The sequence below is a fragment of the Eurosta solidaginis genome, chromosome 3 (assembly GCF_040869045.1).
Source record: "Eurosta solidaginis isolate ZX-2024a chromosome 3, ASM4086904v1, whole genome shotgun sequence".
NCBI classification, from domain to species: domain Eukaryota; kingdom Metazoa; phylum Arthropoda; class Insecta; order Diptera; family Tephritidae; genus Eurosta; species Eurosta solidaginis.
The window spans coordinates 260,389,343-260,414,163 of record NC_090321.1 but is presented as its reverse complement, the minus strand read 5'-3'; the positions used below and the strand labels follow the sequence as shown (position 1 = coordinate 260,414,163).

General features: G+C 36.2%; 2 protein-coding genes across 5 annotated transcripts; one reads left to right on the top strand and one right to left on the bottom strand.

The window, feature by feature from the left end:
- Nucleotides 1–3,813: 3,813 nt before the first annotated feature.
- Nucleotides 3,814–14,607, bottom strand: csul (protein arginine N-methyltransferase 5). 3 transcript variants are annotated; one of them, XM_067776127.1, is made up of 7 exons: nucleotides 14,082–14,607; nucleotides 13,542–13,986; nucleotides 13,298–13,463; nucleotides 13,077–13,239; nucleotides 11,964–12,511; nucleotides 11,707–11,884; nucleotides 3,814–4,899 (listed from the first exon to the last, which is right to left on the bottom strand). In XM_067776127.1, the coding sequence occupies exons 1-6, from the start codon at nucleotides 14,476–14,478 to the stop codon at nucleotides 11,729–11,731; spliced, it is 1,875 nt and encodes a 624-aa protein (XP_067632228.1). In that variant the 5' UTR covers nucleotides 14,479–14,607; the 3' UTR covers nucleotides 3,814–4,899; nucleotides 11,707–11,728. The 3 variants fall into 3 exon arrangements, with proteins under 3 accessions (XP_067632228.1, XP_067632227.1, XP_067632226.1); XM_067776126.1 differs by having other exon boundaries at nucleotides 11,711–11,884; XM_067776125.1 differs by having other exon boundaries at nucleotides 3,814–11,884.
- A 3,578-nt stretch (nucleotides 14,608–18,185) lies between these two features.
- fidipidine (coiled-coil domain-containing protein 93) lies at nucleotides 18,186–24,568 on the top strand. 2 transcript variants are annotated; one of them, XM_067778193.1, is made up of 10 exons: nucleotides 18,186–18,417; nucleotides 18,503–18,711; nucleotides 18,819–18,948; nucleotides 19,017–19,154; nucleotides 20,380–20,547; nucleotides 20,754–20,798; nucleotides 20,882–21,192; nucleotides 21,255–21,368; nucleotides 23,521–23,723; nucleotides 23,783–24,568. In XM_067778193.1, the coding sequence occupies exons 1-10, from the start codon at nucleotides 18,328–18,330 to the stop codon at nucleotides 24,157–24,159; spliced, it is 1,785 nt and encodes a 594-aa protein (XP_067634294.1). In that variant the 5' UTR covers nucleotides 18,186–18,327; the 3' UTR covers nucleotides 24,160–24,568. The 2 variants fall into 2 exon arrangements, with proteins under 2 accessions (XP_067634294.1, XP_067634295.1); XM_067778194.1 differs by lacking the exon at nucleotides 20,754–20,798.
- The last annotated feature ends 253 nt before the right edge of the window (nucleotides 24,569–24,821 follow it).

Below are 24,821 nucleotides of genomic sequence, written 5' to 3'. Positions count from 1 at the left end.
TATAGAAATTATATTCACTCTAGTCATGTGTACATGACTGTACATTAAAATATGAGGATATTTTCTATCCCGTTATTTGTCCTCGGTGCAGTTATATGTATTTTTGTAATTTTTATATACGGTATTCTCTATCCCGTTACATGTCTCGTTTATTGCACTTTGATGATGGTATCATAAAAGTTATATATATGTGTAAAACGAAAGTTTTACTTATATGCTTTTATTTCTTTTAAATTTCTTTATATGTTACATAAATTTATTAACATATTAATGTTAAATTTGATTATGCCCGATAGCAATTATATGTATATTTTTGCACAAAGTGCATATTTTTATTTTAATGTTTTTTTAGGATTTTTGCCCGATAGGAAATAAATCTTTCTTTGCACAATTTGCACATTTTTACGATGAACTGATAACGCGCACAATTTGTAAGTATTTTTAATTTAATTTAATTGTCATTTCGACTTCCGCACTATCTGCCATTTTATTTTCAAACCGCGTGAGTATAGTCCCTTAATAACACACGGTTGAGTTGTGATAAGCACTTTTTCATATAGATGAGTTTAACACAAGCTTATGCATTATGAGTAGATTGCACGTATTTTTATGGAGAACGGTAGATTGAGCGACACTGGCGACATCTGATATTGAAAAGTAACCACATCTCCCAAATTTTGTTCAAAGCAAATCATAAGAAGAAGAATTTCACATTTGCTTTGGATAAGGGTGTTGGCACACTTTGCACGTGAAATTATTTTTTCCACTGGTTGGTAAAATTCCTAACATATTTTGCAATTGAAAACTGCAATATAACAATCGAATACGACACAAAATATGTTAGCAAGTATTTTTGTTGTATAGGGAGAATGTTTACAACAGTGCTTCGCGAAATTTTGTATGTGAATGGGCAAGGCATAATAAACTTCAAATGCTAGGTCTGAAGTTCCTTCATATTTACAAACGCAACATCTTGGTTGATTGTGGCGATGTTATTGGAATGCATAAGCTTGTGTTAGACGCATCTATATGAAAAATGTCATTGTACCGCGGCCTTTACGTCTCGGCGACAAGCTACATATAAACATGCATATAAACATTGCTTACGATTCTGTTTGTTTGCCGAACTAAACGATACTAATTCTCGTGCTTTGATTTTATTCTCCGCTTGCCTTCGTTTGATCAATGCAATCGTACGCAAAACTTGTTCAGTCATTCGATCGCAATCATACTAACGGAGTCTAGTAAAGACAGATGCTGAGTTTATTCAATTATGAGTTTATTCGCATGATTGAATGTGAATGCAAGTTTTAGTGTTTGATTAAATCAAGAAAAGTATGATTTTTGCAGTTCTCTGTTGTCCACTATAACAACACAAAGGTAAAGTAACAATGCGGCACTCATTTAAAGTATCGCTCTTCAAATATCGGGTACTCGATAAAGTCGTAATAAAAACGTTCGACATGTAAACTATCGGATCCAATATCACAAAAAGTGTATACCAAACAACAACCTTTTTGGAAATTGGATTGATCCATGGCTACTGGACATGAGGATCTGCATCATGTGTATCGTCCTCATTAAAGACGCCCCATACACACGGGCGACCGCCGTGATGTGATAGTAGCGTGCTTCGCCTACCACACCGAAGATTCTTGGTTCACGCCCCAGGCAAAGCAACATTAAAATCATTGTGGATAAGTATGGTACACAATGAGCGTGATGCTCTGTCATAAGATGTAAAACACATACTTTCTTCGTCCTTTCGCATGACAAGATCTAACCAGCGAAGCTTTAAGACTCTTATTCGCTGAACGATCTTCTTACATATCTGCGTAAAGCTCATACAGCTCTTCATTATACCTCCAGACAGGACCATAAATGTGAAATAAATATTATTAACAGTTTTTTTAGCAAAAAATTCTAAAGAACTTGTAAATAAAACACAAATATGTATTGAGAAGGTTCCAGTGTATTTCACCTTAGTTTTGTTTGTTTTCTGTATAACATTTTATAATTACATATAATAATTTTATATCTTATACTATCTTATCTTATTTTACATTGATTAGTTAGTTGGTATAAAATAAATTTTATTTTTCACTCGGCTCGAATTCGAGCTTAAGACCCATAACAATAAGTTTTATGATGATTACTGTTTTTAATTTTTCTATAATTAAAAAATTATTATTTAAGTTTTAATGGAAGATATAAAATTTTCAGCCAACTGTATATACATAGCTGCTTAACCTAAAAATCGTGACATTTTCATAAAAAATAAAGCGTAGAAAATTTCAAGCACATTCCACAAATAAAAAGTCTCTTACAATTTTTGTTGTTATATCGGCCTACTGATTTTAAGATCGCGGGTTCGAATCGAGCTCAAGGCCTAACAATAATTTTTTATCATTATTATTGTTATGATAAATTTTATCTTAATTGAAAAAATTTTTTAAATTAGAATAGAAGAAAGAAAAAATTTAGACAACTGCCAAAGCTCGTTGTATAGATCCATTTCGGGAACTGCTAAATTCCTTCATCGGCAACGTTTAGGCGCCGCTGCTATAACCATTCAGCCATCTCTTAGTTAAAACGTATCCAAAACAATAAATAAAATATGCAAAAAGTTAATAAATTCAGGAACTCAAATATGTATAGGTTATGGATATGGCGAGAAGCCAAAAACCAATCGGTTGGCTATGGTATGGTTATGCTAGGGCGTTATGTTACGGCATAATCATTGACCAATTACATTGATTTCCATAAGGTTGGTTGGATCAGCTGTTTTATATGGATATGGATACGTCAACTTTGCCAGGGCTTTTAGGCGTACTTTTTGAAAAATTATACAATAATTTTTCAATTGTACTGCTGTTCATAGCAAAAATGCAGTAAAGTGAAGAAAGTGAAATCAGAAAAATATGAAATGCTAGTTTTAGTTTTTACCCAAATAAATAATTTTATTTGGTACACAACAAAAATTAATGAATATGTGCTTTTAAATGACTTTGAGGAGAGCCATTACCATGTGCTTCTGGTACACCATTCTTTTCGGAGCCTGAAACCCGCGAACTGCCTTCATGTCTTGTAAATCTTAAAGCAGTAAATTGAAATTTACTGCGTTTTTATTCTTTTTCATATCAGAGTTTGACTTATATGCTTTTAAATCATTCTTGCAGTAAAATTTTATTATTATGTTATTTTAATGTTAAATTATAACATTTCTATGTATAACCAATTTTCAGAGAATAAAAGCAGTAATATTTATATTTTACTGCTTTTTTGTCTTGGAAATTTGACTTACTGCGTTTTTGGTTAGAAAATTTAAAATGTTCGATATTTATAGTCTTTTTATCTTCAAGTTTGAACTTTGTATGATAAATATTTAAGTTAATTGGTAAATTGGTGTCTGAGAAATATATTGGCTTCAAAATATTTTAAAAGGCAGTAAGTGAACTTCACTGATCTTTTGCTATGAACGGCAGTATAGAAAAATTAAAAAAACAACAATTGTTATAAAAATTATTTAGGCGACACACAGTCTCCTATTCGCCGCATGTGATATGCTTCAATCAAATTTTATATGGAAAACCATGAAAACAACAAAAATCCCAAAAATTTTACATAAATACGACACTCTTGTGAATTGCCCAATTGTTATAGGTCTTGAGTTCCAATTCGAGCCAAAAAGCCTTTATCAATAGGCCAATAAGAAAACCAAAACTTTTATGTTTCACTTTATTTGATTTTATTTTAATTGCTTTGTTGTTTTCGAAAGCTGAAGTTGCTTCTTCCGAATTTATAACTGAAATATTTTATTCTTTTTAAAATTAAATCATTGACAAAATGGCAAAGCGGTAAATATCAAGAATTGGGTTTTATAATTCTTAATAATAAATAAAATTACATTAAAGCTATTCATGAAAGCTTGGAAAGCTCTCAACCCTGTGTATATGAAATATTGTTTCATGGTTCAATCAGAAGAGGTTTGCTCGGCTAGCAAATTTTTTGACAATTGCAGTCATTTTGCTCCCAAATCGAATTGACATCCGTAACTGTGTTGTTTCTTTGCGATTTTTCGAAAAATATTAGTAGTAGAAATAGGACGCAATCAGTTTACAAATACCCGATAAGTACTGAACTGAATAGTTCCTTAGAACAATTCCTTTAATTTTATGATGAATTTTAATAATTTTATGAAAAGTACGGACACCAAGGAATCGTGCACTTTCGTAAACTTATGAATATACGAAGCCTAAACCAATTTAAAATTCATCGTTCAACGTCAAAAACTCGACTAGTAAATCTATTCACGTAAAAATGTAATTAGTAAATAATGAAGCTGCCGTAACGAAATGCACTCATTGAGCATGTTGGGAACATTCGTCTCCATTTAAGGAATTGTGCAATCCTCAAACAAATTCTGACCAAAGACCAAACCAACATAACTCTTAATCAATTCACGAAATATTTAGTAGAAAATTAGTTATTTCCCCCAAAACCTGTTGGTATTAACAAATTTATTAATAACTACTAATATACTACTAAAGGAGGTACTTTTCTACTAAAATTTTTGCTGAATGGGATTGAATTATTCCCCGTTATCCTTAAATTTGGAAGTGTTAAAGGCCTGTCATCATTGGAGAACAAACCTCTTGTAATTGAATCATGATTGCCTTATTAAAGTAAAAAAAAGATTTGAATTGCATCAAATGAAATAAATTTAAATTTTTACTTTTGAATTGCCGTGAAGCAAATTACATTTTTCGAAACAGTTTTCACTTTTTTGTTTTATTCCTTGAGTACAGATGTTTTTTGTTAACTTTTCTATTTATTCTGTTCTTATAAGTACTTCTCGTTAACCAAGTATTGTTTTGTTTCCTTCCTTCATACGAAAATCTGGGGACAAATCGAAACAGCCGTGATCGTATGACTTGTCATGTAAAAATATGGTTTTTGGATTATAACATACGTGATCGTACTCGTGATTCATACTAGGAATGATTATATACATACGTGAACGACTAATTGAATGTATTCGCTGATTTTTTTTAGGTGTTTTTACAACCAATTCGACCTATTTTTTATCTATTATGACTTAATATGTTCCAACGTACTTCTGGTTCTAAGAGAATAATCTATTCTAAATAAATTGTATGTTATAATCCCATTTAACTTATATGACTGACGTATCATGATACGTAAGAAATATCATATTCGATCCGTATAATACGATTCGGCTCCTGTTACTAAATAAATAACGACTTCAGAGCTTATTTGTTTCAAAGATTTCGCGTTTCAAATACTTCACTCCTTTTTCACACCTGCCTACTGCAATGATGTGAGGTGGCTCTCCAACGTAAGCATCACTAAACTGTTTGGACCATTTAAAAACTTGGTTCAACGAAATCGTCTAATTGATCAAAAATGTGGGTGCTAATTGTATAGGAAGTATGCTGTAAGGTCCTGCGTGAAAAGGCAATGTATATACATATTTTGGGCTTGAGTGACACTAAGAGACTGACGCCTTAAGACCTCTCTTCGTACGATGCGTAAGACATAAAATATGAAAACTTAATTGTAGAAGAGATATCGTTTATGAGAGATGACTGCATTGCGGAATGCCGGAGAAGCCATCAGTAACAGTTCATTTTTCAAAACAACTCGTTGAGTCCTATCATGTAGATAGGAAGAAATCCAGCTGGTAAAACCTGGTTGAAGCCAAGTATATCAAGTTTATGAATAAGTCAGGAGTGACATACTTCCCTTACCAAAATCCATGTTGGCAGGTCGAAATCAATTACGAGATATAAAATGTAAGCTGATTAGTAACGATAGCTTCAAATAATTTTGGAATAGCGGCCAGCTTTATTTTGCGTCGATAATTTTCTATTGAAATCCTCCTGCACTCTTATGTATCAAATCAAAAAGAGCTATATGTGATTAGTATATTTTCAAGAAAACTTGTCGGAGTCTTAACGGGACCGTAGTTAGATGACTTGGCCCAACTAATTGTGAGATTAGCGTATTAATCTCTTCTGAATAGTTAGATTTGAAAAATTGTGCAAACAAATTAGCAATATTGCGATTATCGCTAAATGAAGTCGTGATTTTCTATTGCCGATGGAACCCCATTTACTTTTCGTTTAGAACTCAAGAAAACATAAAATGATTTTGGATTGGGGATAATATTCTGTTTCATCTTAGAGATGTAAGCCTTGTAACACTTTTTATTTAACTCAATTGGCGTAAAAAAACTGCAATTAATATACCATTTTTTAAGTATAAAAGCAATGTTAAAAGAAAAAGGAAGTAATAAAAGAAAGGTGGTGCTACACCCATTTAAACAAATGTTGATACTTAGCTCGACTATAGAGTTAAGTGACCCTTAAACAACTGGAGTCCCTGCTATCACATTATTACCCGATATTAAGTATAATAAGACTCAATAATGAAATCGACGATATTAAGTTAATACATAAAGGCAAGAATCAATACTAAAGCAATTTTTACTTTTCTTTTTAAGGAATCCGAATATTAGTAGATTAAAGCTTATCGTCCTTCCAACTCATGCGAGCGACAATATTTATGGCTAAACTACTGAATGACAGAGTTCTTAAGGAATGCAATCACCGCTGAATGCAATCCATGCTTTCCCATTTCTGTACGAATAATTTTAGATTGCAGCCTTTATTTATTAATTTTTTTAAGTTTATTACTCTTCTTTGTTAGTCCAGACTAATTATTCATTTTTGTTTTTCTCATGTGTAAAACTATTAAAAGAAGATCGTTTCTAGTAAACTGAGCAGGAAACACTTTCACAGCAATATCAGCAAATGTTGCTTATTAGGGCGGGTCATATTGTATGGGGAAAAATGGGGAAAAAACTTCAGGTGCACATCTAGTGTCTGAATCTATGGGTCATACTGAGTAATATTGTCCATGGGACCATAGGTCTGAAATGAATTTCGAGCTTCCCTAATTTTGTTAGAAAATTTTATATCCCAATCCTAATAGCGGCTCACAAATAAAATACATGAAAATAAATGTCAAATTCGGATTCGGATTGGGATATAAAATTTTCTAACAAAATTAGGGAGGCTCGTAATTTATTTCAGACCTATGTTCACATGTACAATATTACTCAGTATGACCCATAAATTCAGAAACTGGATGTGCCTTTTCAACAATAAATTTGACCCGCTGTACTGCTTATGATAAAAAAATTCTGTGCATATACTGAGGCTAATACTCAAGACTGATACTTAGATAGATAATTAATTGAGGATCGCACTGCCACCATTGGTCTATTGTGCCCATCTTCTTCACAGCCGACATCCCTCATTAACTCTAGCAGTTCACCTGGCTTGAGGGATTTAATGTGGGAATGCTCTGGCCATGGTGAGCCCATAAACTTAGCCCTGTGTCTTGAGATTGCGCTGATTGATCACAAAATCGGCATGTGTTCTTCGATATGTGGCTGTTCAGTCTACAACATCCTGCAAGAATAGCTGTTAGGATTCTTAAGTTATATTTCGAGTGGCCTATTAATGCGCTATATCGAGATGTGCTGCAACCCCCTAACAGTAACTTAGAATGTCTCAGACCTGGCATATTGCGCCAGTATTCTTCTCTCTTTTCCTTCTCTTCTAGTAATAAATGACTCCTAAATTCCTGCGGGCCTACTGGCAGGTACGGCTCGGGTCGATGGGTCGTGTCGTTGCTGCCTCTCTGTCCAGGCTGCCCGCCTGCTCAATACACTCAACTCCCCTGTGGCCTGAAATCCATGCCAACAGTAGAACTTTGTGTACTCCTAGTTGATTTAGCTTTTCAACGCACTCAAGGACCAGTGCTGACTTTATTTTGGCGGCATGGCTTTCACTGAGTATGGCGATTGTTTCATTGGAGTATTCGCGCTGGAGGTTCAGGTCAGCGCACTGGCTTATGGCGAATACTTCCGCTTGAAAAATGCTCGGGTATGCCACCGGAGGTACTGATATTTTGGTTTTGGGTCCGAAGACTCCGGGTCCAATCCCCTCTGGCGTCTGCGAGTCATCGGTGTACCATCTCATACTTGGTTGAACTTGAAGATTATTATTATTATTTTATTATATTTACATTTTTTTCTAAGAAACCATATGTATGTGAATACAATTTAAAAGCATTCTGGAATAACAAAATTCAAAAACATTCCGCAAGTGAATAATAATATTGAAAAGCAAAAGAAATGCAAAGTACTGGAGAAATGCATTCCTCCGACTATTGCAGTCCATGGAATAAAAAAGGAATAACTAGTCCATAATGCAAAAATGACTAAAATTTTTTAATTATTATTTCGTACTAACAAAAAAGTTTTGCAGTCCTCTGGGGCTGCAATCAAATGAATAATTATTCTAAATAGAATGCATTCCTTAACAACTCTGCTAAATGAAGTGATTCCAAAATCATTTTTTTTTTTTAAAGAAAATACTAACGTTCCTTCATCAGCTTCTTGTTTTGAGGCAATGTAGAACCAATTTGGAATTAAACGAACCTTTCCAGTGTTTGTGCCAAGATTATAGATCTCGTTTAACCCGTTTGATATCAAGGAATCTCTTTGTAGTATAAAGAAGAATCCCATATACTATCTTGCAAGACTACAGAACCGGATGGAGTGCCAAATATAGCCCTTAAATTAGCCATAAGGTCTAGAACATCGGTATTTACGGATCTCTTCAACGCCTGTTTCCAATAAGGCGTCTTTCCCCGCTCATGGAAACGTCAAAAGACTGGTTCTTTTGCTGAAACCTGGTAAGATGCCCGACCAGCCATCTTCATACAGGCCACTTTGTATGTTGGATTCAATAGGAAAGATTCTCGAACGTATTATTAGTAAGCGTCTGCAGCAGACCCTGGAGGCTTGTCAAATAGTAGTTTGGATTTCGAAAATCGGGAAGGAAGCTCTGTGCACTGATTACTTTGGATATAAGAAATGCTTTTAACACCGCGAACTTCATGCAGATAATCACAGCGCTACGAAACTTTGGCACACCTGCTCAGAGTAATTGAAAGCTATTTAAGCGACAGAATACTCATTTTTGATATGGATGAGGGACCAAGAAAGCACAACATCACGGGCGGTGTCCCTCAGAGATCTGTTCTAGGTCAAACGCTATGGAACGCGATGTATGACGGTGTGTTACAAATCGACCTTCCTGGAGGCACGGAAATTGTCGGCTATTCAGATGATATTGTTGTAGTAGCAGTGGCCAAGAAACTAGATATGCTCCAAGCATAATGTAATGACGCCGTGGGAAGAATAAAGGAATGGCTGACGAACATGGGGCTGGAGATGGCTAGCAATAAGACAAGTTGTTTTATTGAGCTTAAAGCGGACTGTGGATGAGTTAGTCCTAACCATAGGAGATTATCAAATAAATTCAAAAATATCTAGGAGTAAACAATGACTCGAAATTAACTTTTAAGGAGCACTTCAGGGCGGTGGGGGAGGAAGTTTCTAGAGTTAGTGGAGCGCTAACGCGAATAATGCCCAACATCGGCGGCCCAGGCGAAGCTACCCGTCAGCTATTATCTAACGTAAGCAGCTCTATAATATTATATGCAGCACCAGTGTAGCACGCATCTAAAGTGGTCCACCAAAAAGATATACTAGCAGCCTATCTCAGGTGAAATGGCTGATGTGAGCGCAAGGTCACAAAAAATAGTGAGGTGGGTGGCAAGACGGTGAGAAGAATCGAGAAAAGAACGCTGGACCTTCGTGTTGTTTTTGGAGATGAGCTTCCTTAGGAATTTAGTTCCCCGAATATGCAGACAAATAGATTGTTGGACTGCTGTGAGCAAGATGGCCTTTATAGTTATAACGCTATTGATGCATGCTGAAAGGGAGCGCGGAGAAATGCGCATGCGAATTAGTCGCGACTGCAATCCTGACCTCAAGACTTAAGTTTTTTAAGTTTACTAAATATTGTGTTTATTATGTAACGCTGTCCAAATGCACAAGATTCCGGTCAACACAGTAACTGATGGAAAGGATGTGTTTCCAGTCTTCATCTACTCCAACTCCACAGTTACTCGTAGTATTCGGTTGAAGTATAATATGTTTGTCATTGTTGTTGGAATAAGATATCGGGTAAAAGTCTAGAACAGGGGTCGACTGCTAATACGCGTCCAAAAATATCGGGGGAAAATACTATAGAACCCACCCCCGGTTTCGGAGGACGGGGTTATTTTTCGGTTTTTCCTTAATATCTTATTTTCCGGCTTTGGATTATTAATACTGATGTGAAAACGCGTCATTTAACACCTCTCACGCTATTTATGAACGCGTATTAGCAGTCGACCCCTGTTCTAGACTTTTGCCAAATATCGGTCTAAAGCGACACTATCCAGGGACACTAAGCGCAAAGTTGGAAAGCACTCGTTTTCAATACCATTTATCATAGTACAACAAAATAAAAAAAAAATTTTTACGAATAAATTAAACGACTTGTTTTGTATTTTCAAATGAACGACTTGAAGTAAAAAGTGGGTTTATCTTTGAAGCCTTAAAAAATTTATTCAAATACAAATTTTGTCTTTGAAGCACGTAAAGACGGTGGAAAATTCTATTTGACATAGGCCTAAATCTATCACGGCAAAATACCTCCAGGCAAACTTTTGTTTTGTTTTCATGTGACTACAGGGGTTCTCTTTCCCACAAAGCGAATTTCGGCGGTTATTTTGTGGTTCGGCGGTACTGTGTTTCAACTTCTAAAAATCTTTACCTTGAAGGAAAATGCTCTACAAAATTTCCGAATTTAGGTTTTTTGTGTTTTATCTTAATTTTGCTTTATGCTATACGAAAAAACAAGCGGACGACTAGCCACTACCTAAGAAAAACTACTAATGTTTAGTTAATAGCAGGGCAGAGCGGAAACTTCGGGATCACCGCGTTATCACCACAAGATTCTTGTTGCTTCTCTTATAAAAAATTAATTAGCTTTTAGGTCATTCAAAATTTTTTTAGGAAAATAAAGTACAATTTATAATTTGCAAAGCCAATACATAACATAATCCACCATTATAATTATAACATAAAATTAAGAAATATTGTATGACCTCGAAAAAGCGCTGTGGTGAATTGAATTCAATAATTTGAAATAATATACTTAACCTTTTTTTTTTAATAAATGTTTGTCAATTGATAAAATATTAGAATTATTTAAATTAAGTCCCAAAATTTGAAACCAGTACAATTTAATCATTTGGGATATTCGCGTAGTCTTGGGTTATCAGATTAGTAGCAAAACGAAATACACCGGAGAACTAATCTTTGATAACCAGGCTGTCCACTTTTAAACAATCGACAGTAATGACGTAACTTTTAACTTATCCTATAACTTTAAACATACGTCAATAATTTACGAGTATTTTTACTGAATCAAACTCTTAAATTATTTCATAATTTCAACTTATAAAAAAACGTGCAACTTATGCGAAATAAGCAAAAAATACAAAATTTCTTGTGCAATACTGACTTCAAATATAACTCAGAGCTTGTTTGATTTAGAACATATACGTGATACATAGATTCATTGGTCATTAAAAAAAATGTATAATCTATTGTAAAAATACAAAATATGAATAATCTTAGATTCGTCAAGTCAATAAAGCATACTAATTACTTAAATTCTAATTATTGTTTAGAATATGAAATTGTATGCATACCTACATCTTTCTCTTTAACTGCTTATGTACAATATATGGGGCAAGAACGTCCGCCATGATTATGTATATGCGTGCGGAAGGGAGCAGCTAAACACCATTCATACCAGATTTTCTGTTTTGTAACGCAACGCCAAAAATGTATTTCAATCGTTTGACCCTTCTTTATATCCATTGGCTCCTGTGAAATTCAAAAAAAAGTTATAATATTAATAAATTTGAGTTCTAACAACGAATAATGCAAACAAATAAAAAAATACCGTAAATGGAAAGTACATTGGAAACCAGGAAAACATGCCTGGCGTATGCGTTTGCGGATTAATACTCAAAGTAATATCCTTATAGAGTACAGTATCAAAATAGCCTGCGATGCCTGTCAACACACAATCCATTTCAACTTCAAAACGTAAAGCTTTATAACGACTATTATTGATAGGGTCTTGCGGATTAGGATGTACAAATTCAAATAGCGACTGCGGCAAACCAATATTAAAAATATTTTTGAGTAGCACAACAAAACCGCTTTCAGCATGCGTATGATAGGTAGCCTGTTTTTGACGTCCGAATGTCTCATGACGCAAAACTTGACGTACACCATTTAATAGTTTCGAAGACATTATTGGATTTATATATGAGGTAGATTTGCATGGAATGCTAATGCCATCGGGTTTTAATAGTTTTTGTGCACAGTCCAAGCACTCGGGTGAAAGTTCATTGTCGCCAAATGAACCAAGAAGTTCGGATACTAGAATATCGGCTGGTTCAGGTGGTGAGAAGTCACGCATATCTTTGGAAAAAATTAGTACATCTGAAAGGATAGAAGTTAATTGACGTCCCAGCTTTGAAAAATATATTAAACAGTCTAACAGTTTTCATAAATAGCGTTCGGCATACAATTTTCTAAAGATCTTTGATGCGCCATGACTTTGCTCTAATAACTCAGGTTTTCAAGATATTCAAGTTCAATGGCGAAAGAAATATAATTTGTTTTCTGGTTCCCGCAACAGTTGTTTTCTATTTGCTTTTCGGATGAGAAAGAAACAAATGGCGTCTTAGGTCGTCAGATTACAGAAAATCTTTCAATCCCCCTTTTTTCAAATGTCGATTGCTAATAGAAGACTTTTTCGATTGAGCCGTGTAAATTTAGTTTTTTTTTAATTGATTAAGATGTCTTTAAAATTAGAGTGTACAAATCTCTACCGAAGTTCCTTTTTGTTTTCGTTCATCACAATAAGCTGTAAATGGCTTAACGACATCCTTTACCATAACCAATATCTCGAAAACCTCATGTGGCTTTTTTGAATATCAGTGAACTTAAGTGTCTTAGAAAAGTATAAGCGGATACCAAGATCTTAATCTGCTAACACGTGTACCTTTAGTGCTCCATAACTTTTTGGCAATCGCATTTAGTGTACGTATAGCATTGGGATTTTTCTCTATAATATAAACGCGTACTTTTCGTCCAGTGTTTTCGGCAGCATTTAAAGCAGATCGCACAAGAGGACCACGGCCGGCACCCAATACCATTATAACCGTCTGTAGGTGACAATAGTTAAAAGAAATTACAAATAAAGATCAAGAAAAATGTTCTTACCAGTTCCTGTTTCTTGTCTTTATCGGCTACACGATCCAAAAGCGCTTGTTCAATAGCTTCCTGATATAACCTATACTTCGCAGGATCCTTTTCAAAAACTTCGTAAGTATAACAGTCCAAGTTGTCATATAGGGGTTGCAGTGGTTCCTCAAGTACGTCTTCAAACCTGTTTTTTTTTTTTTTTTTGGAGAAAAGCTGATAAGCTGATAATTCAATGACTACATTAGCTCTGCCAGCCACTTACGCTTGCAGCTCATGAAAGTCACCGTGTATTTCTTGGAAGCGTAGCATATACTCTGCGTAGAGCTTGATGCCATTATCATTCACGTCCGATGATATAATAATATTTAGTCGCGCGCGCATAAAATACGATAAAATCTCTTGCCATGCCTTTGGCAGCACTGGATAGTTTTGACGATTACAGATGAACATTGTAGAGGGTATAATTATAGCCTCGACTGGTTCTCCCATCCAACGACGCACAACATCCAGCGTTGGGCATTCGCCTTCGCTTAGCTCGAGTACCACCTTGATTTTTGGATTAAAATCGGCAGCCCAACGAAAACTATTCCACCACTGCCACGTATCTTGTTGTTCCAAACGTTCTAAAGCTTCATCGTCAATATCTCTCCGCCAGGTGGATTGTGCCACCTTTGAATTGTATAGTGGTACTTGTACGAGTAGCAACCCTACATACACATATATATAAAGGTACACATCACCACAGTTAGTTTTGAGGTGCTCCAATTGAAAGAACTCTAAGTAAATAATGAAGCATCATTACCTTTGACATTACTCGATGCAATGCGCGCCAAATTGAGATTTTTACAAGATTTCAATTGCAGCATTGTGTAGCCACCGTATTGTAAATGTTCTGCCCATGATATATCACGTTTCAGTACTTCTTCGGCAGTGCGTCGCACCACAACATCCTCTGCATCACAATCAATGGTATCCGATAGAATACTTATTACCTTTCCATTCCAGCAGTCCGACGGAAAGATCAAATCGGCATAGGTAAATTCTGCTTGTCGATCACACATTGGCGCTGCTTGAAATTCCGTTGGGATATCCGCGGCATTTATTGGGGTTGCTATGACAGAAAATCCATTTTGTTGTGCTTTATCCATGAGACGCGGTAGGCTTTCGTTGCCTTCTTGTAGTAAGCAAATGTAAGGCATTGTGAATTTTCGCTTTTTCAGGTTATTATTTTATTTTTGAAATTGTTTTCGCATACAAGTAACAAATGTTTCAATTGTTTAAACTCCACCCACGTTTGCCGGCTGTTTTATAATCCATTCAAGGAAATTTTGTTAAAAACAACAACTATATTGACGTGGTACGACGAGAGAGCGTAAATGAGTACGGACACGCAAGGTTGCAATGCCATACTAAACATAAGGGACCGTTTCCATGGACTAACCAGCTGCCGTAAAAATGCTTTGGAAAACCGTTTGACTATAAGGGCCCTTCCTTTTGCATGGAGATGGAAGCAGCCAAAAAATTTGACGGTAACATTTTAGAACAGGTGTGGACTGTGGAGTTCAAAAATATCAAGAGATGTGTCAAACAACGGGTCTTGGCATCATTATTAACAGTCTGAAGGCGAAAAATATAAAATTTGAGTGTTTCAAAAGATATTAACGAAAAACCGACCCCGGGGCCCTCCAAAACCGGGGTGATATTCAAAGTATTTTGACATTTCTCGATATTTTTGGACGCGTATTAGCAGTCGACCCCTGTTCTTAGACTTTTAACATTTTGACATTTTATGACGCTTGTTCGTCTCACGTAAAATGCACATAGAATATTGAATTTTAATTAATTTTAATAAATGTCACCCGAAATGTCATCTTTTCAGAGTTGCGTAATTTGTCAGCGCACGAAAATCGTTGTTTGAAAAATCGTATGTGCCGGGTCTATTCGTTGGTACCTTAAGTTAGTTGCAGCATGAAAGATAGCTCATAGGAAATTATGTCAAAAAGCTGTACTTTTCGTTCTTAAAACCTGTTTACATAAATAGATTTCTGAATCAATTTTAGAAAATCGAATGGTGTAATAGGGCGTGAAATATTTGCATGCAACACATTTGCTAGCCAGCCTATCTTTGAATCCATTTTTATAAAATTAGGAGACTCATATATAACATCCTTTTCTAAAACTATAATGTTTGTGAACAAAGTTGTATGTATATATTAATGCAGCTGGCACATACAAATTTTTTATTCAATTTCTAGAGGGCTTTGACCCCTGCTCGCTACTCTCGCCAACCCCACCCCATCTTCCGAAAGCTTCGCTATCTCCAGTGGTTCCCCCACAATATTGGTTGAATTATTTGAAGAACACCATCTCTTTTTACCCTTTTGGCTCTTTCAAACATAGCTTCGCCATTGTCATATATGTAAATTTGTCTAAATTGGGGGTATTTACCATTGTGTTCCAGCGATGTAGTTGCTTTTAAGTGAGCTTCGCCTAATATACTCATTGCATAGACCCCTTTTTTCAAGTCTACATTTTGAGCATTGAAGGAAACAAAGGCGAATAAATTGTTGTACACTCTAATATTTGCTCGGCAATATTTATTTATTTCATTGCTTTCGTACAACAATTTCTTTAGTATTTCGGGGTACTCGTCGTTATTTGGTACACAATTTTACCCTGGTGACAACATGAATGTTTGGAACGCGACATTTCATTTTTGAACGTAACAGCGTCACAATATTTGCATTCTGTTTCTAAATCTCCCATATTCAAATATTCAATCTTTGACTCCGCATCATATAACCCTAACATCAATTCCCTGATAGACAGCTATCAGTAATTTGAGGCATCAGTTGACAGATATGGCTGATGGAAATTTACATCACAGCGTAAAGCAAAGTTTCTATCAGGTTGTTAGAAGCGACATGACAAACCTGATGTAAACATTTTGTATACGTGTATGCACACACATACATACCATGGTTTTCCAGAGGAATAAAAGGAAAAATTTATGCGAGTGTATTAGTGATGTTAAAAATTCTGTTAATGTGTTGGAGTTTCCGTCAGCTCTGTCCAGCAGGAGTTGCTTTTCTTTGCTTTTGCCATACGGTAATTTTCTCATGATGATTTACGCTTCTCAGCTTTCCTCTCCTCATATTTTTGTGCACGACTTTTCAAAATTTTTGATTTGTTTTTCTTATAGAATTTCACATCGAAATGTAATATTTTCACGTTGTCTTTCTCAACAAACCTTTTCATAGCATTGCGACGTTGAATACATTTTCTATCCGCCAACTCAGCTTAAGTTAAATTAACTTCTTTCTATAACTTAAAAAAAAAAAAAACAGTACATATTACAGAAAGATCACACCACTGAAATAAAATATACCCGGAAAAGAAGAAAAAAACGTTTTTATATAATAGAAGAACTATGTTTCCAGAGATTTGTGTACGTGTTTTTATTGGTTATCTGAATTCATTCTTACCCTGCAAAAATTGTTGGATTACGTGTTCCATTTTCTTCATGTTGGAGTACTCTAACAATACTCCTTTGCAATTCGGACCACCATCAGCCGATCATTGCTCGTTTTTTAACGACCGTGATCACGTCACGATGACGATCGAACAGAGTTGCCAAAAAAAATATTGCATACAAATAACTGATAATAAAATTTTACTTCGGCAACTCTGATAAAAAGCAACCGCGCACTGCTTTTATGTATACATACTATATAGTACAGGGAAATATTAGTTTCTTTATTCACGCAAATGCTAAATAACATAAGAATATTCGGAGTATAAAATATACAAGTTGTATTGCCCCTCTTCATTTACTTTCATTTTAAATTAAATTCACTTCGATAATTCTTTCCGACATAATTCCTCTTTATACTTTGGCATATGATTCTCTGTGGGTGCTCCATGGAGTACTACAGTGAAAGTACTTTGGAAAGTACTCTCACGTACGTACTCTATAGAATACTCACAAACAAAGCGAGAGTGGGATCACCTACTCCTCTCCTAGGACATCGCAATGTTAATTGGAGCACATTTTTTGTATGAATACAGATTAGTTTTGGAACACTCCTATACTCCTAAAGGAGTATTGCTTACACTATTTATGGAGTACTCGCGTTTTTTGAACGGTAATTTAAAATATTTTCTCAGTGTAGGAAGAGAAGTAAACGTAGAAAATATTCTATGTTTTTTAGACCAAATATACAACGCTTAGGGCACGCCCGACTTACACAAACAATATCCCTTCGATCTGCTCTTGCATTTACCCGCAGAACTTATATTTAAAACGTATATTTTATGCTTTCAAAAAGTGCCACGCACAAAGAGTAAATGCCACTCCTAACGAGATTCTTACCACTCAGCACCCTAATGATAAAAAAAAATAATAAATGTAAGGCGCGATAACCTCCGAAGATATCTAAGGCCGAGCTTCTCTCCCAATTTGCGTCGTGCTCCTTTTGATTTTCCCTACAAATTGGCCGGACGGGATCTACATGTTTTATGCCGACTCCGAACGGCATCTGCAAGGCAGATGAGTTTTCACTGAGAGCTTTTAATGTTTCGGTTTTTCGTTAATATCGGTTGAACGAGTTAATATTTTTATTTTCCGCCTTCGGATTATTAATACTGATGTCAAGACGCGTTGTTTGACACCTCTCTCGATATTTTTGGTAGCGTATTAGCAGTCGACCCCTCAACTAGACTATATCCGAAAAATTTTCTTCTAATTGAAAAACCTTATTTCTAAAATTTTGATGTTGCTTTGCCCGGGGTGTGAACCAAGGCCATACGGTGTGGTAGGCGAAGCACGCTACCATCACACCACGGTGGCACCCTAATAATAGCTTACCACATTACTTCCGTACGGGAGAGGTGTGGTAAACTTCCTTTTGTCGAACAACGAAAACGTCAATTTATCAGCTGTTAGCTCTTAATGGAATTATTTTTCTTTTATTCCAATTGCAACATTTTATAGATAGTTTGTTGATAAACATTATTCCTATCACAAAGGTAATGCAAGTGGGCGTTCTATGATGGCGTCCCATCGTGATATATTTTCCAAACATTTACCAAACGTGAAGTTGGCCACACGTATCGATGCTGAAGGACGAGAAGTACAGGTAAGTGATTAATAATTAACTTTGTAGTACAATAATGCAATGAATGATTGAGGAAGTATTAAACATATATGTTATATGTTCTTAGGTTGAGCGACGCGAAGATGTCGACGCAACGGCAAAGGAACAGGAGACCTTCGATATGTTAGTGGCTGCCGGCTATTACCGGGCGCGCATCAAAGGTTTGTCATCCTTCGATAAAGTGGTCGGTGGTATGACTTGGTGTATAGAATGCTGTGATTATGATGTTGATGTGGACTTATTGTTCCATGAAAACCTAACGATTGGACAAAAAATGTGAGCACTAAATTGATTTTATAATTTGTTATATTTTAAAAATTTTCAAATAATATCTATAAAGTTTACTAACAATAATATCTTTTTGTCCTTTATTCTCTACACAGTTCTCTTGTTGAAAAAATCGTATCAGTGTTGCCACAAATGAAGTGCCCTTTTCAAATAGAACCACATCAAATACAGGGTTTAGAGTTTCTTAGCATACATCCGGTTATACAGTGGCTAGTTAAGAAATCGGTATGTAATGAATAATGTCTGTTCAACGAGCCATATATATTCATCAAATTAAAACTAAAATATTTTAGGTTGAGAATCGTACAGAACGTGCGCAACGCCTGAAAAAATTTGCTATCGGCCAATTTCACAATCACTACCAATACAAAACGGATAAAGAGCATTTGACGAAAATACGAAATGCTTCAACGCATATTAAACGCATTCAAGTATGTTTTATATTTTAGTTTTTATCAATAAGTATACCTTCTTACATATCATCCATGTTGCAAAACAACCCAAATACCACTAAAAGGCAACCGTAAGATTTTTAGCCTGTGCTTCTGACATATAGCTCTATTTCAAAATAATCATAGGCATGGGGGGTTCGAAAAGGCACCGGCAGTATATATAAACATGATTCCAACTACGAAACAAATGTAGACTGAAGAAAACTGTATTAAAAATAACTTTGTTTTGCCAAGCCGGACTAGCTGAATCTCATTTAAATATAAGCCGCAAAAAAAAAAAAAAAAAACAAGTAAATAAGGGACGGCAGAGATAATTCGTACAACTACTGGAACGTATAAAAAACTGAATAGTGTGGGAGCTTGACGTGAGGATTAAAATCTTCTTTTAAATATGTCCCTACTATAATCTTCCACAAAATTTTTTTGCGCCTGCTTCTAGCCAGACTTAGTTTTTGGGATCCATACCTCCCGAAAAGTTATTTTTAACAAAAAATCTGGTGTTGTTGTTGTTGTTGTAGCGATAAGGTTTCTCCCCGAAGGCTGGTCCTTTGCCGGATACAGATCCGGTACGCTCCGGTAACACAGCACCATTAAGATGCTAGCCCGACCATCTCGGGAACGATTTATATGGCACAAGGGGTTGTGTAGCGCAACCCTTTCAGGTTGCCAGCGCAATATATAGCTTCTCCAAACCCAATTGTCAACCTCAACTATCCATGGCGAATCCTGTTTCATTAACAGCCGATGCTCTGGCGACCCCGAACTCCTCATGGATCTAGGGAGTGGGAGTGTGGTCATAACAAATCGTTCCCGAGATGGTCGGGCTTGGTACCGGAACTGCATCCGGCAAAGGACCATCAACATCCATAACACTCCCCAAGGCCTTCGGGGAGTGGCCTTATCGCTGCAACAACACCAACAACAACATACGGATCCTGTTATTCTATTATTATTATTGCGATGTAAGAAATTATTATTCAGAGAGGCATTTTTGAGTGCTGGATAGACAGCGCTGCGTCTGATATTCATCCGCATCTGTATTCAGACGATAAAAACTAAATATAGTAAACTCACACATTTTATTGTATTGATATCACTTGAATAAATGAAGGTATCAAAACATCGGCATAGCCGAATACAGTCCGTACCTCACTAGGTTCATTGTTAAATATTTATAATACACTGTTATAAATTCATTGCACAGGAACTCTACAATCCCTCGCGGATCTACCAACGCAAGGATACTGGTAGTGAGGACGAAAAGACTCGTGTACGCATGACTTTGCTAGAATATGGTAATACGGTGGCGGCTAGTGCAAGCGCGAATAGTGATGGCCATGTTGCCAATCGAGCGGATGTAGGGGAAAATGAGGTACGAAAATATTTTAACTACTCAGCGAAGTAGTTTCATTATCACATGCACCTCATATATGTATACGATATAGCTTCAGTTGTTTTTTTTAATTTGTGTTATTCTACAATTTTGCTCATATGATCATTTAACTGACGGCCACTGACTGTACACTTGATGTTGTTTCGTTTGCTTTTCGTTTATTGTGCATATTTTTGATTTTGCAGTTTCATGTGCAGCAATTGCTTCAAAATCTTTCTTTAGCCAATGAGGTAAAAAATTTGTCTGTACAATGTAAATTTTATTTCTTTATCTTTAAGCTAAAGTCTTATTTTTTTCCTCACCTCTTCTTTAGAATATGACTTCTTCACCTACGCACCGGCTTGATGCCAACGAACGGACCGCTATGCATAAACATTATACAGAATTGCAACAAGAAATGGAAACAGATGGTAAGCAATTATCTGAGCATAGTCAAATAAAAATGTTGGAAGCATCGAAAATTGCTTTAGAACGCAAAGTACAACGTCACCTCAAAGAAAATGAGGAAATTGAAGTGGAACTGCAAAAACAGCAGCAACAATTGCAAGCTCTTGTAGAGCAAAAGCAACAATTGGAAATGGAAATTGAACAGTACAAAGCGATCCAATCAAAAGCTGATCCAGAGTAAGTTAAATTGGTAGATAAGTTAAGGTATAATTAGATAATGTATACTTTTAATATAACAGGATTGTAGCTAAAGTGCAAGATATGCTGAAACAACATGATCAATTAAAGAAGGAAGAGACGGAGTTTAAAGAGTTCTGTCGACAAGACTTGGCTAATTTACAAAAGGAGATTGAGTAAGTTTAAACAACGATTATATGTAAGTCACAGTATCTATTACAAACAACAGATATATTGAGAAAAATCTGAAATCTGAGTAATACGCCGCTTCCACGACAGTCGGATCCAGTCACTAAATCAACATTCTATGTCCTAAATCATCTCCTGTAAATTAAATACGGTAACTAAATCCGTTTGTACCTGAAACGGCAAAACCTCGCAAGTACGGTTTATTTTACCGATAAAGACGGTCGTTTGCCTGATATAGATAGGTAGGTAGGTGAAATGGCTGCGACCCTGGTCGCCCAAGTAGCTATTTAAAGCCGTTTTGATGCTATGTAACTCGTCTAAAACCTACGGACTCTGAGGTCTTCTAGAAACGGGGTTCCAAGGAACCTTAGTCGGGCTCTAGCTAGAGCCGGACATTTACACATCAAGTGCTCTACTGTCTCCCTGGCATTTGGATCTTTGCAGCTTCTGGAGTAGTCCTTATACAGAATGCCCATCTTTTCCGCATGCGTACCTACTGCCCAATGACCGGTGCAGAATTCTACCAGTTTGCGTGTGTTGGCCCTGGATTTCTTCAGAAGACTTCTCGTTCTCTTTCCATCATAGTTTAGCCAAATGGTTTTTGATATTGCACAGGTCGTGATGTTATTCCACTTTGTGCTTTCTTCAAGTAGAACCTTTGGATATTCCCCTTGGCCACTGCTATGCCTACTTCGACACTGGTTGTTTCCTCGCTCATCTCCGATGAGCCCCTGCGTGCCAGCTCGTCGGCCTTCTCGTTACCCTCTATCCCCCTATGACCCGGAACCCAGATAACGCATAGTTCTGGAATGGTGGTTAACTGGGATATGAGTCGCTTACAAGCCCAGACTTATTTTGAGTTAATGTGTGGCGAGGAAAGCGCTTTTATCGCTGCTTGGCCCTCCAGTGTTTTGCAGGCTTGCCAATCACTAGGATTTCTGCTTGAAACATGCTGCAGTGCGATGGGAGTCTGAATGATGCAGACAAATCTGGGGAATCAGAGTATACTCCGGCCCCCACTCCCGATTCCATCTTGGAGCCGTCAGTGTAGATTTGGATGTCGTCGACCCTTATGCCCAGGTTTCTCTTCCACTCGGTACTACATGTACCATCCGGAAGTATCTTTAGGATACTACTATGCCCTTGCTGAGTATCCTGATATAATTCCTGTACATCCTGGTTCTAGCTGGAACTAGATCGACTGCACAGAAACGATTTGTTTGACTTCTCGAAACTTCTGGTAATTTTACCATTCTTAGCTCTTCTACGAAATAGTACTAACCGCACCACCACTTCAAACAAATCTAAATTTATTAGTGGGATATATCAGAAATCGAATTAACCACAGTCTTTGTGGGCACGGAAAAAATCCACTGCTAAGTACGAATTCTTCCTCCACCTGGTTGCCACATTTCCGCTGCTAATTTCAGATGCTGATATGAATACCTTTTGCCCTGGAGCGTCATTTATATTCACTAAATATGATCACATATGCGGAAAACTCATCCTTTGTTTTCCTTCGATACATGCTGTAGGCTCTTAATAAATACTTGAAGATCTATCTAATCTTTCGCAACGATCTATCTGGTATCGGGTCGGTATGGATCGCAAAAAACATATTGTTTGCCTTCCTAATAAAGAAGTTGATAAGCGCGATATAAAGCTTTATAGCTTTGGAGTTTCCGCAACCCAATTGTCAACCTCACCTACGCGAGCGAAATCCTGTTACAAATATGAATGCATACACATATTTAACAGGCGAGGCTCTGGCGGCCCCAAGTTCCTCATGGAACCGATACCGTCGTTTGCTTATGAGCATATGTATACAAATAAATTAATGCACAGAGACCAGAAACCCCTAGAACACCCTTTGTAATATTAACCAGAGAGCTGTGAACTTGTCAAAGCGATACTGTAGAGTTTAACCTACAAGAGTTTAATCTGCAAATCGGCCAACGGAAGAAGGACCCATTGCTTAACATTTCTTAGGGAACGGGAGATTTGCAGATGCCCAAGCCCCTGTTTCTTCTAGGAGGTCTCTAACTAATATCATTATACATACTTATCTAGCCCAGATGAAGTTAAAAACTTTATCTATCATACTTGTTAATAAAACTTTTTTATCTTCCAATAATTTAGTGAGCTAGAGGCCTTTAACGCACAAACGCCTGAAGAGCAGGAAGCTGCCGTATCAAAAGAGAAAGCACAGATACAAGAGCTGAAACTGCAGATAGCGAAAAAAAACCGTGGTATTGTGGCCATACAACGGCGTTTGGATGCCATACCCGATCGTACAGAGCTAACGCAATATCAACGACGATTTCATGAGCTGTATAATGAAAGTATGTTTTTAATAAAAATGCTAAAATATTTGTTTTAAAAATTTGATATATTCTTTTAGTGAGTGCTAAACATATCGAAACCAAACAGTACTATACACTCTTCAATACGCTTAACGATAAGAAGCGTTATCTCGAAAAAGAACTATCTCTTCTCAATTCCATATGCGAAGCATTCAACGAAGGAATGACGAGTGCGCATGGACGTCAAGAGTTTATTAAACAATTTGAAGCGATTGTTGCTGGTGTAAAGCAAACCGAACAAAAGGTGCGTCAAAAGTACAACGAAGAATGTGCAAGACGTGATGCATTGAATGCAGAATTGCAAGCGCTGTTAGAGCTGCAACGTCAATATGCGGCAGCTGTTAAACAGCTGACAAAGGAGTGCCAGCGTTGTGAGCAATTGCAGCAGCATTTAAAGTCAATTCGGCAAAAATAGTTTAAGAGAATTTAGTTAAGCAACAAATTAGAAAGTATTTATATTAAATTAAATTTAAAAATTTGCTTTCTTAGAATTCAATTATATGATTGTTTTTTTTTTTTTTAGTTCAATGTACTCCAAAATGCCACATTAAGTGGCTTACTGCACTTGGTTGCTTAAAATTTTTACATATACACTACGTATAGAGTATATCAGATAGATTATTTGCTGAACTACAATGCAAAAAGTTAACGTATATATTATATAAAGACTTTAAGAAATATATAATTTTAATTCCATTTTGCTACATACTCATAGGTAAGGGTACGCTAATTTAGAAAAAAGCTACTTAACTAATTTATAGATAAATAATGAATGAGTATGAAAGTGTTTATACACTTACCTAAATATTAAATATTATAGCGAAAAGAAATTAACATCACTTGTTTGTTTTGATGGTCACTTTAATGACGGAATTTGGCTATGAAGGTAAGTAAGAGAAATAACAGATTTGTAAGAACTGCAAAGGATTAATTTTCATAAGCTGCAAAAAATCAGAAGTGGGATATAGTGTTTTCTATCGTCTTGCAACAGCCCCAAATACTTGTACCGTGATGCGTGTTTTCCTAATGGCCAAAAGCCAGTATCCTTTTCATCATCTCACCACTCTTAAGGCGACC

What these genes read in the sequence shown, in the direction of transcription:
- csul (XM_067776125.1), bottom strand. Translation starts at nt 14,478, where the DNA reads ATGCCTTACATTTGCTTACTACAAGAAGGCAACGAAAGCCTACCGCGT. An exon ending in GACTTTCATGAGCTGCAAGC is followed by an intron (nt 13,464 to 13,541) that starts GTAAGTGGCTGG and finishes AAAAAAAAACAG; the next exon opens with GTTTGAAGACGTACTTGAGG. An exon ending in AAGACAAGAAACAGGAACTG is followed by an intron (nt 13,240 to 13,297) that starts GTAAGAACATTT and finishes TGTCACCTACAG; the next exon opens with ACGGTTATAATGGTATTGGG.
- fidipidine (XM_067778193.1), top strand. Translation starts at nt 18,328, where the DNA reads ATGATGGCGTCCCATCGTGATATATTTTCCAAACATTTACCAAACGTG. An exon ending in CGCATATTAAACGCATTCAA is followed by an intron (nt 19,155 to 20,379) that starts GTATGTTTTATA and finishes TTCATTGCACAG; the next exon opens with GAACTCTACAATCCCTCGCG. An exon ending in CAATCAAAAGCTGATCCAGA is followed by an intron (nt 21,193 to 21,254) that starts GTAAGTTAAATT and finishes TTAATATAACAG; the next exon opens with GATTGTAGCTAAAGTGCAAG.